Below are 12847 nucleotides of genomic sequence, written 5' to 3' on the forward strand. Positions count from 1 at the left end.
AATGAGATCATCATAAGTGGTATTCTTGCTTCTTCGTCTCAACAAAGCATTTAAAACGAAAAGAAATCGGATTAAAAAACTTAAAATCCTATTTGTGGTTTAAAATAAACATTTAAATTCTGTAGAAGATTTAACTTATTGCATAAGAAACAAATTTAAATTCAATTGTAAATTTTTAATCTGTGATTACAGATATAGCTTCAGTGGATTACGTTTTAGATTGCCAAAGGTTGCCGCGGGAAACAGTTTATTTGTATTACGTACTTAAACCATGTAATGATTCACGACTCAGTATAATTCGCTTCGACCCAGAGCTGCAGGAAGTATGGAAGAATTGTACACGTCGCCCTCATTTCGTAATGAAAAATTAGGGATTTTTTTTTATCTTTCCCCCTCTTTATTTAGGCCGTATTTACAATGTCTCTCTTGACACAACCTCATTTTGGTCCTTAGTTGAGTGGTCACCCCTTTGAGGAAGGCTTTATATGTCCCCTGGCCGAGACATGTTCATTCTCTCGGTACTTTCCCTTTTCAGTTTTCCCTCTTCTCCCCTCACTACCTCCAGTGTTTCCCTTTCCTTCCCTCACTACCTCCAGTTTTCCCTTCCCCCCCCCCCCCCCCCCCTCGCTTCCTCCAGTTTTTCCCTCTTCTCCTCTCGTTACCTCCAATTTTCCCCTCTCCTCCCCTCACTACCTCCAGTTTTTCCCTTTTCTCCCTCGCTACCTCCAGTGTTTTTTCCTTTTCTCCCTCACTATCTCAAATTCTCTCTCTTTTTCTCTCGTCGCCTCCTATTTGCTCCACGTTAAACGAATTAGATATGAAATCCACTCCTAATAATGCTAGTTGTTGATGGTTTATTGTGTACAATCGCCTGTAGTGTACACGTCCGCAAAGTCATAATATTATAGCCTACGATTATTCACGAAATTTACAACTGTTTTATCCAGTTCTCACGGAAACGTCTTTCAAATTGAATAAACATATTATAAGAAATTACTTTGCATTGTTTTTATTGTCATAATCGTAATTAATGAGATATTGACGTTTGTTTTCTGCCAACACATTATCATCGTACTGATAACAGTAACCTTCAGACTTCGTCTTACAAAAATCGGTTTTTTTTTCTCGTGTACCGTAATAATCAAGGTTAAATACTCTTAAATATGTCTGATGTATACAATTATAAAATCGAAATTTGATGTTCAATCTACTGTGTTTACTTTTAGATTACATAGGTATGGGTAAAATCTTAAAGGGTGTATAAATGTCCATGGGTATATGATACAATATTAAACTGACTTTTAAATACGGGCTAACGACGTGTGTGTGTTCTCGGTGAACCCTGGTTTTACTGAGCGTTACAGACGTCAACCAAGCTGTGATCATTAAGCACTATGTTATATCACTATAGAGCTTCTCTATATAACTCCGTGCAGCTATATACCGAACTACTGTCCCAGTCCGACCAGCATTACAATATAGGCTGGTTTGTGTAGCTGAACACACAATATTACTGACTAAGCCCTCGGTAAACTTTGTCATTTTCTGCCAGAAAGTCAACATTATTGGCAGGGTAGCTTTATATTTTAAGAAAGGGATGTTGATACGACATACAAATAGCGCCTGTTTCCCACGGCAGGTCTCAAAGGGATTCAATACCCGTCCCCTGGTCTTGTGTGTAATCTCTCTCAATCTTTTCCGTTTTAGATTTGATAATGTTAAGACGTGTTGCTCCACTGAGCCGAAGGCATATTTCAAAGCCAAACCAAATCTGCAGCATTACGTAAGCTGGTGACATATGATTATAATGAAAGAGGATGTACTTTTCACCCAAACATTATTTGGTGTTGAGATTTATTTGAACATATTAGAAATTAACAAGATGTTATATATTGCCAGCTGAATTATTTTTATAGATATGATAATTATTTAGCCTAGATTTGAGATAATCATCAATAAACAGATACCTTTTTTTTATTTGTCCTATGCGCCAACTGTTTAGGCACACGATGTCATTCAGTTTGCTTCAGTGGACACCCTTTAAAATAACACTCGTCTCTCCACATTATTATATGGAAAAGAGAGGAACGTTCGTGATGTCGAAAAAAATCAACCCCACTTAAGTTTCTCGGGGGGGGGGGGGGGGGGGGGGGGGAGATTAGAACAAAAATATTTTTGGTAGGTATATTAAGCCGTGCTGCTTCTTGTTAAAAGGGTGGTAATTGATCTATCAATAAGCCCGCTATATAAAAATAAACATTATCAGTACAAGTGTTAATCAAGTGTAACGTGATTCGGCTTCAATGTCATTGGCTTGCAAAAATAGCATCAAACACAGACAGCCAATGGTAATATGGCTATGTGGTCTTCAGCTACTTCAACTTTTTGGTTGTGAAAATATGGTTATATAATATGGTCTTTGATTACATTGACATATTTTGTTTCTTTGTAAATATTACTAAATACTAGGTTATGAAAAGGTTTGGTATTATTGAGCAATGGAAAACGTCGTTACATCGCTGAAAATTATTCTAAATAGTTTAGGATCGTCAGGTCGATTAGTTTACGGACACACCTTGTATAACGCTCTTACCGGTTATCAAACCACATTAAACATGCAAGGATAAATACAATCATAAATTTGTATATTTCTTATTTTAATTTCATTTTATAAATTGGACGGAACATAAATATTGATATACGCTATACAAAAAGGCAGTCTCCATATGTCTTATTTATAGGTTTATACTGTAACAACAGGACACCATTATGGATGTCCGTCCAAACGAGTCTTACGCAAAAGTATGAACACACATGGCACTGTAGAGGTGTTTATGAGTACACAGACTATTCACTTAAAGTCATGTGTTGGATTTTTTACCAAGTAAGTAGTCCGTCACGGAGGTTCGTGGTGATTTTACATCTCTGAGTAGTACGTAGTCCCGAGTCCTATATAATGAACTCATATGTTTTCATAAATAACGATTTAGCACTGAGTAGCACGTGAGATGATAAATACTGTGATCAAACTAATGTCTCCAGGTATGACGTCGGCGACTCGTCACTGTGTAGAGAACTAAGTCCCGTGTCGGAGTTCGAGTCGTGTTCCTCAGACTTCCGGTAGCTCTGTCTCTCCTCTGAACGATAACCGGAAAACGCCATGTGTTTGTCCATATAACATGTCCTCGCGGATTTGTACACGTAAATCTCGGACTTAATTCTCTCACTGATCAGTTCGTCACATTGATAAGTTGCGTGACCTGTCGGAACTCGGCTGTATTCGCGGCAAGAACGTTCTGGAAGCCGTGAATAATTTCGGCAAGAATATTTAGCTACTGAATTGCTGGGAGTTTGTGAGCCTTGTCCAAAGTGAGAGTCACTGGACGTATTGTCGGTATCACCCGAGAAGGAGTCGTCAAGGTCACTCGTGTTCGGCTGTTTCCGGTTGGACTCGCAGCCGGAGTCAAAACTGTCACCCTTTCCAGTATCGCGCGTGTCTGCTGACGTGTCCGGGTCACACGAATGTGACATGCCGATGATAGAGTCTAGATTCACATATTCAGCTTCTTCGTAGTACTGATTCCTCAACGGAGTACTGTGATTCTCCGGCACAACACTCAGATAGTTTGACGCAGCGTCTTCTACACTGTATACATTATTGCTGACGTCATCTTTATGTGTAACGTAAGAGTTGTCCAAAGCCTCAAGCTCTTTCTGAAGTTGTGAAATAGTATCTAATTTGGTGGTTAGTGAATGATCACATTGCTCAATTTCCTTCGAGATTTGCGCGGCCTGATATTTCTGCATCATATTTGCAGACACCATGCGATTGAGATCGGCCTGAAGATTAGCCAATTCTACTTCTAAATTCCCTCCGTTTTTAGCTGCCTCAATATTTTCATAGAAAGCTTCATTATGTGAACTTTCCTGGATTTGTAGTGACAAATCTTCAATTTTGGAAGTTTCCCTCTGAATACGACTTTCCAAGTTAATCACACGCTCACAAAACTGGATGTACATTTCTAAATTATCCGGATCTACATTCCTCATGAACTCGTCCATACTGTCCTCAAGACCATTTTCTAAGTACGCGTTTTGGAGGTAATCTTGGCCATTTTCGGCCATGCGCGTGTAATGCATGTCCGTTTCTATTCCGTCGATCCTCTTGTCAGTGTCTTTTATGCAGTGATGAATGTCATAGAGTTTCCGTTCCTGAGTAATGACCAGTTTAGCTAGGTTCTCCATGGTTTTCAGTCGGTCGTTTGTTGACTGGTATTTGTCATCATTGTCCGATCTAGATCGTGAACTACGTTCTGTTCTCGTTTTATGACGTGAACGGCGATGATTACGGCGACGATGATGTAAAAACTCTGCATAGTCATCTGACTCCTTGTTGTGCTTCATTGTCAATTGTACATTGTACTGCTCCGCTCCCCATGCGCGCCAGATTTTAATTATTTTTGTTCTCCCCTGTAGGGGGCGCTCCACGTCCCTCCATCGTTCGTACATGGTATAATTGTCTGTGGAATCATGGTCTTGTTTTCCCTCCTGATACAGAAGTGCGTATATGACGTCATCACAAGTTGTCCTCTTCGTCAGTCCCGTGACCCATTTCTGCGTTCCTTCCACCCACACAGGAATCTCAATCGCTTCTTGTACTTCCATCTGAAATATACAAATAAACAAATATGCATTAAATATGTGTAAAAAAATCGTGTAGTGAAGTATACAATAAACTTGATGAGAATTGTAACCAAAACTAAGAAGAAAGTATTTCTTCTTCAAATCATTGGCCAGTATCATAAACATAGAATAAAAACTAGATTGTCAGAGCAAAATCAGTTAGTACAAAATTTACTGTGAAGTCTGTGATTTAATACAAATCATTATAATTTGATTTTATCCTAAATTGTTCCGTCAGAGGAGACGTCACTGCTTCACTGCCACCTTAAGTTACTTTCTGTGTATGACGTATGTATATATGGTGTAACTTATTGTATACAGACTACAATTTACATTCACTGTAATATTAGCACACTGGGCCCACCACTACAACCGTCACAACACGACCACGTAGTCAAATAGGTCACCGTCAGAACGATATATAGATATAATTAACACCAGCTAAAATGACTTTCAGAGTTTTAAATATTTATGAATAAACGCGGGCTTAGTTTGGTATAAGATTACATCTATTTAGGCTGAGAGGGACAGGTTTATATTCAGGTATGTCAAGACCTCTCAAACATATCACAACCAGTATTCCCGGACTTTATCTGTGGAATTCATTTCAAGAGATGTCATTCGTATTAAATTACACTCCGTACAACAACAAAATAATTTTTTTGTAAGATCCTTACCAAAATGGGCATGCGAGATTGTTTGGAATAGTATCACTTCAGTCCAAATATTTTGTTAACACAACTTTAAGTCACGATACCTTGGTTTATATATATGTTTGTATACTTAATGTAGATACTTGCGAGGTGATGTTGAGATTGGGGGGGGGGGGGGGGGGGGGGGGCGTCGAGGCGAGGTAAACTGAGAGAAGGTGAGGTGAGGTTGAGTGGGGAGGGGAGAGTCGAGCTGAGGTTAAGTGAGGGTGAGGGGCGGGGGAGGTTAAGTGAGGGGGAGAGGGCGAGGTGAGGTTAAGTGAGGGGGAAGGGCGGGGGGAGGGGGCGAGGTGAGGCTTTAGAACTATATTAATAGTCTCTATATATGTGGACATGTTCACGACCATACAATGCCTGTCATATCGAGAAAGCTGCTCAAATCCGGACTTTCGAGGTCATCTTATCATAAAACGTGAATTCAGACTCCTACAAACTATTAATCACAGCAAGACTTAAGATAAATTGTGAATGGGTAACCCAGACAACGGCACTGTTAAGGTGTCCGAGGTCATTAATGTTTTAACTCTACCCATAAACGTGCTTAAAGCGTCAAATCCAATTTTATCATTAGTTACACGTGTGACACGCTTTGTTCGGTCTACAGACTTCTACATACACACAATTATATATATATATATAACGGGGGACCGGGGATACAGGAAATAACTTAAAACCATGAAATTGGTTTGAAATGAGGCTTAGATACGTGAATGAACAAGCGTTATTTATAGTTTGATCGAAATCTGACCACATCTTTAACATATCCAAAGATTAGACACCCACGGTTAGATATCTCTAACAATACATGGTCAGCGTTGTACGGCTAAATATCTGTGACAAATCCAGAATTGATCAAACTTGTGGCCATGAGTCAGCGACTCCGTATGACGAGTATGCTGCAAGTCACAAAGAATCCCACAGAACCTCACACCGCAGATTAATTTGTGATTTATCGAGATTGATGAACAAATCCCTTCACACAACAACAAATACCAGCCCTTCATATATCCATACGTGTTTCGGGGCTGCTTGTGGCCCCTGACATGGAGTACTGTCGAATTTGTTCGTTATTACTCGAGGGGGATCTAAACTCCGGGTATCCGACAGATTGATCAGGCCTGAATCGGACCGGGACTGGAATCTGTGTACAATCACACATAACCTGGCCTTGTTCCAAAGAATCAATCACATCTGTAATCTGGAACCTGACATAGGTCAACTACCATCTCCCTCAAACTCTAACAGCCTACATGCATTTATACATACGTCAAGTTGGTAACATTACATACACATTGGTAATACTGCATACACGTTAGTAATACTACATACAACTTATTAATACTACATACAACTCAGTAATACTACATACAACTCAGTAATACTACATACAACTCAGTAACACTAAATACACGTCAGTAATACTACATACAACTTAGTAACACTAAAATTAATACACGTCAGTAACACTACATACACGTCAGTCATACAACATACACGTCAGTAATACTACATACAACTCAGTAATACAACATACACGTCAGTAATACTACATACAACTCAGTAATACAACAAACACGTCAGTAATACAACATACACGTCAGTAACACTACATACCCGTCTAAGCGACACTAATACACGTCAGTAACAATAGGGAAGCAATGTCCCGTTTCACACAAAGAAATGCACACTGTTCTTATTGTTCAACAATTACAATATCATTTGGTTTTCAAAAGGTCGCAAAATCGTGTTGACCTCACCAAAACAATAATTTTCTAATAAATGATACAAAATGCACATGAAATATTGGTGTGATTCACTCGACAATGAAACACTCGACTTGGACGCTGGGGAGTTAGCTGTGTCGTACTGAGATAATATAATTAGTAACTATTGCCGCGGAGAACGATCACACAGATATAGAATCTAGCGCATTAATATTTCACGATAATTGTATCAGCGAAGGTCTCTGTTCCGTAAATACTGGTAGAAATATCCACGACTTTGGCAGCACAAATCAGAGCCACGTATTCACTGAAAACATGTACCGAAATGACACTCTTCTATGTACGGAGCGTGATATGACAATGAACTGTTCAGCTGCACAAATCAATGCAAAACAAAATTTAGATCGGTAACACCTTTATATATTAGCATGAATCTCAAATAATTCATCTAATATAAGTTGTTTTATTAGGGTCCGTGTTTATCGTGGGGTACCAGTGGAGTGTTAAGGAACCCTCTTACCACCAAACCATTTATTATCTGTAAAAGACCTGCATAATTTGTAAACGACGAGAATCAATTATGCAGAGACACTTCAAACTCAAAGGTTTTCCGAAGTACATGCTCAACTATGTTTACTGTATCCGTGGAAGGACGGTGGTCATGTGATTACACATGCACGTTCATCCAGACATTTCATACAATGCTTACCTGTGCAGAATTATTCAGGTAAATGTCCTCTCGTGATTACATTTTAGTTAAATATTGTTTATATAATCCAATCTGTTCAAATTCAGTTTCCTCTTAAAATCGAACGTGAAGTATCCGATGTAGACAACCAGTACACAATGATGTTTCCAGCATAGCATCCGATGTTGGACTACATCCCGACTCAATGTGAACGCTACATTATCAGCCCGTGTGTAATACTACGCGGTCCGATCCTTACTGACGCTATACATAGACACGGCCGCTATATTAGGTACTCGACCAGACCATGGGACACTCAGAGCTGAATTTGAGCATGAGAGACAATACTAAAGGGCCGTTATTGTCATAAAACTTTATCGGCCGGGTATTTTCTATTGTGCTAACTGTTAAATGGAAACAGACGCGGTTTTAATTGTTTATTGAGGTGATTGGATGACTAAGTTTAGTTGGTTTTATTATTGATACTTTATTGGGTATTGTGTTATGTGACCCCACCAAATCTTGACTGTCAATGGTCCCCCACACCAGCGAATGATCCTCCGATACACCGACCGTTGTTCCCATAGATCACCATGTCTTCTCTCTGTCTGATGAGATCAGGAGTTCCGATTTAAAGCATTAGGTATCAGTTATCATTTAAAATGTATACAGCTCCTAAAACTGTATTGTTTATTATTGATATGTGTATCCATGCGATGTAATGAGCGGAAAGCACGGTACAGCGCGTTCATTGGGCGTCTCATCGTAATCTTTGTGGGGAAAATCGTTAGTCGCATGACCAGGCTAAAACCATGGCGGGTATTGCTTTGCACAGAACCTCAACACCAGAATCAAAGGGCGACTCGTATCTCACGAACCCCGACTCACACGTGCATTGTTGGAACAACATAAAACTTTTACAGTTACAATGCCAAAGACAACTCTAGAAGAAAACGTAGTCACGCAATATGGTATTGTAGGTTTTCGAGATTCAATAAACTTAGGTTGATACAAAAACGCACAGCTTACTTCAGCTGAACCACAACAGTATTGCGTACTATATTGCATTAGTAAATTCAATGAATGGTCAGACCGGGGTTCGAACCCGGGGCCTCCTAACTCCAGCTGGTAACCTTTATCATATAATTCCAATTTATACAATCACTCGCACTCCACCACGGCCGGGTCTGCATCACATTCATACCACAACAACCACACATCTACGAGACTAGAATGAGACACAAGAGTCCGTCAACGGTTCCCGTGTGTCAACTAACCACTATACTCAAGAATTTGAAATTTTGAAATTTGAAAATTGAAAATATATAAAGCTTGTGCCTTTGACCTTGGGTTGCACTTTTACTATATATAGGTGTAGAACTGTACACCATGGTATCATAATACATGTCGCGTGACAGTGAACTTGCTTTTGTCACTCCTACTTTAATCTGGTTACCATTAGAGTCCCGGGTCAGGCTAGCTGAGTAGTAGTACTGTTATTACATACTACAGGAGAGGTCAGGATATTGGGAAGGTTAGTGTGACCCGGAGGTGTATACAGACATGGTCATGCTATTCCAACTCAAAACAAACCTTGGCTATTTGGTGTAGATTATCACAGATAACTGTACACAGTGTAGGTAAGATAAACACAGCGGACACCTGTGGAGTTACTTATTGCAGGAACTTTAATTACAGGTAGAATTTACCTGATAACACGGGAAACGGGTACAAATCCACAGTTACTCACTTTATCACAACACTAAACGTCTACCATTCCCGACCATCTCCCTAGCATACGTATAGATTCAGTTCTCGAACCACAATATTCTGTATATTCTTCCTTTATAGATATACTTATTTAGCGGAAGTGGATTGGGCTGAACGCTGGTCAGGTAGCTCAAATTGTTATAAAGCTAACGTCTTGAGTTCGGAGGTTCCGGGTTCGAGTATCGGTTTGGCTGTTGCATATTCGGTGGGACTGGACAAGTATATCGCAGACTTTGGATTAGTTAATAAAAACCTACCAAATACAAAGGTGTACCTCTACACAATTTTGAATGCCCAAATATGTATGCATCAATTTTGAAAGCTGTGTTACATTTGTATGGAAGACTTTAAACGCGGAAAAGAACACGAAAGTCACAGGCAGTCTTCCCAACAAGAACCCAGTTCATATCAACGGCATACGTACCTCAAAACAAATCCGCGGTTCTCCTCTTTAGAGTTTAATCCAATTAATTATAAATACTCCAAACATTTAAACATCCACACTATTCATCAGACAACAGTATAGATCCAGCAGAGAGGACACAGTGTGTGGTCCTTATGTATGACCAAATTACGTCACCAACAAGGCGTATAAACACAATGTATGGTAAATTGGTCAGATTTAGAACATGTTTATTAATACTATATTTAATCTACCAACCAATGAATGAACACCTAAATCCTCCATGTTTTACCTACACTGTGTGAGTAGGGGATTATCCGTTAATCCGTACTCAATGCATATCCTAAGTACGCCGCAAAAGGGGCGATAATCGATCCCCAACACTTGCCTTGATCACCTGCCAAATGCTAAGTACCCACCTTACCTACATAGTATACTAAGACTTAGGTCAAGGTGTTACGTCAGAGGAAATCCATTGTTTAGGGTTTATAAGTTGACCAAAAACATCTGAGGATTTCTATGGGTTCAATCAGCAAGGTTTGCAAAAACATGTTATTGCGGTCTGGCTGATTAGTTAATATACCTGTGTTTTTTTATGGCTGAAACAAAGCTAATGTGTTGTTAATTATGCCAATTCATACACACGAAGGATTGGTATTGTTTCCGGCTTTGTTATCAGCATTTCTCTCCTACTCGGGTAGTAATTTTCCGCTATGTTAATCATTCAGTAGTAGCAGTATATATGAACCCACCTTAAAATTTTAACAAGAATTTCTACTCTAGGCTTGGCTTCGTCCGATAATATCTGTTTTCACATTTTAAAGGTATCAACATAGTTCAAAAGACGATTCTGTTAATATCTACAATTTCCTAAAAATAATATTGTATACACTATGTATAAAATTAAGAAAACCAAGATTTCCATGAAGATGGTTTCTTTAACGAGTCTTAAATTAGTATAAGTTTTGATTATATTAACTTTATGAATAGAGTTAGGAACAACATTTCAAAGATAGATCAGGTGTTGATATAGAACTCCAATCACAGATGTTAAGGCGTCAAGATTCTTTATGCACGCATGTTCCAGTTTTACTTACATTGTACGGAATCTCAGCCAAGTACTCATACAAATCGGTAGGAAAATGGACCAGAAATGACGCCCAACTTAATCACACTGTCCAATTTATATAAGTCCTCAGATTTCTAATAATGGCTTGTTTACACAACCGTTGAAAATTCAAATTCTTTTTTTTTTAATTTGAAATAAAATTGTGACAGACAGGTATTTTAGGCCGAGGTCATATATGAAGGTGACATTGACAGGTATGCAGAAGGTGTACATTTCACGACACCTGCCGTAACTCAACTCTTCTGTATGTTTTGTTACTTTTAACGGAATTACATCTCGTACATCATTTCAAATAGTACAGATCCAGGACGAAACTGTTAAATGTTCCTCTGCACGTCAACGGTGACATGGCAAATTGTTTTGAACATTCGAGTTAATTTTTATGAAATAAACGTGCAACCTGACTCCGAAATAATTGAGATTACGTACTAATGTTGTCTATAATACACACTTTAAGTTATACTGCAGTAAACTCCTGGCACCTTTTACATCACATGTCGCATAGTTCCCCTCACATGGTGTAATCACCAGACTCGGAAACTCAGGGAGCCCATGTTATATTAGTACCTACCTCTCAGATATATAAACAGTGTCCGTTAATGTGGATACTCCGGACAAGGATAACGCTCACTTCACTTTGTACAGTATTTGAGTTTACAATGTTAGAATTTAAACGACACACTGTCCTCTAAATCAGGCGATGTGGAGGAGAGTGATGGGATACATGGAGAGGCAATCCGATACAGATAAGCTTCGTGTAAAATACTAATTATTAACACCCCTACGTGTTACGCCCCTGAGGTCCGGTCACGCCCACTGCTGGGTAACGTCAAAGTGGCCATTGTAGTTCCGGTCATCCCGCCGCGACCACATGACACCCCTATAATTACCTGTGATTGACCAATTATTGCGTCGATTAACACGTTAGGGCTGACTTACAGGGGCGACAGTCACCTAACTCGCTCTCAAAAACATCAACATAGATAGCATTACTCCCGCATCGACACAAACATATCATTGTGATTTCTCTAAACATAGCATTGTGGCTCTCCCAGGGGTTTCTCATCTACTTCCGGTCACAAAGCAATCGAGAGCTGTCGGGACATTATCCTGTTAAATGAACAAACATCATTGCATAACTTTTCTTGTAATAACACCACGAGCACGTGACGCGCACATCTGCTGGCCATCTCGTTATGTTCGTGACAAATGTGATATTAATCCCGAAACATTTTGTTTTACAATTACGACCATTTGAAAATAAAGTATTGATTTTCATTAACATATAGTTCTTTATAGCTTCAAGATGAACAGTCGTCCTTCTAAAGTAATCGTTTGTGATTATATTTATGAATCTATTGAGATGTGTTACCGATATGTATATAGTAATACCGTGATTACACTATCGTATACAGCTGGAATGGTTTAGGATTCTTGAATCTAATCTATCACATTTACCGAACAAACAAACCAAATTCGATTTTAAACCTTTAATCCAAACGCAAATATAAACCTGGTGGTATTCAATATAACATGCTGCTAGCGAACTGAATACTGTTTTTGTAACGGTTACCGGTGTGAAGGCATGTTAGGTTCCAATAGTGTAATATCAATGCTAGTATAAAGCCGATATAGGCGTACAGAAGTAGTCCCAGGTCCTCTGTCGTCAAGTCTTCAGACCAGACACGCCTGTCGAGATACTTCCTGTGTTCAGACTGACCTTGTATCGCCCATTTTTAC

The 12847-nt window shown here is 39.2% G+C and overlaps 1 protein-coding gene across 7 annotated transcripts in view; it reads right to left on the reverse strand.

Annotated features, from left to right (window-relative positions):
• Positions 1-2636: 2636 nt before the first annotated feature.
• The window catches only part of LOC117336064 (ras association domain-containing protein 10-like), a 37672-nt gene continuing 27461 nt past the window's right edge, over positions 2637-12847 (reverse strand). For 4 of the 7 annotated variants that reach the window (XM_033896422.1, XM_033896419.1, XM_033896424.1 and 1 more), the window contains one exon: positions 2637-4665. In XM_033896422.1, the coding sequence (XP_033752313.1) occupies positions 3025-4665 (1641 nt within the window). In that variant the 3' untranslated portion in view covers positions 2637-3024. Of the gene's footprint in view, positions 4666-7826; positions 8094-9999; positions 10180-11678; positions 11848-12847 lie in introns of those variants that run through there. The other 3 variants (XM_033896426.1, XM_033896425.1, XM_033896423.1) reach the window with 3 other exon arrangements.

Source organism: Pecten maximus, chromosome 10 (genome assembly GCF_902652985.1).
Source record: "Pecten maximus chromosome 10, xPecMax1.1, whole genome shotgun sequence".
NCBI classification, from domain to species: domain Eukaryota; kingdom Metazoa; phylum Mollusca; class Bivalvia; order Pectinida; family Pectinidae; genus Pecten; species Pecten maximus.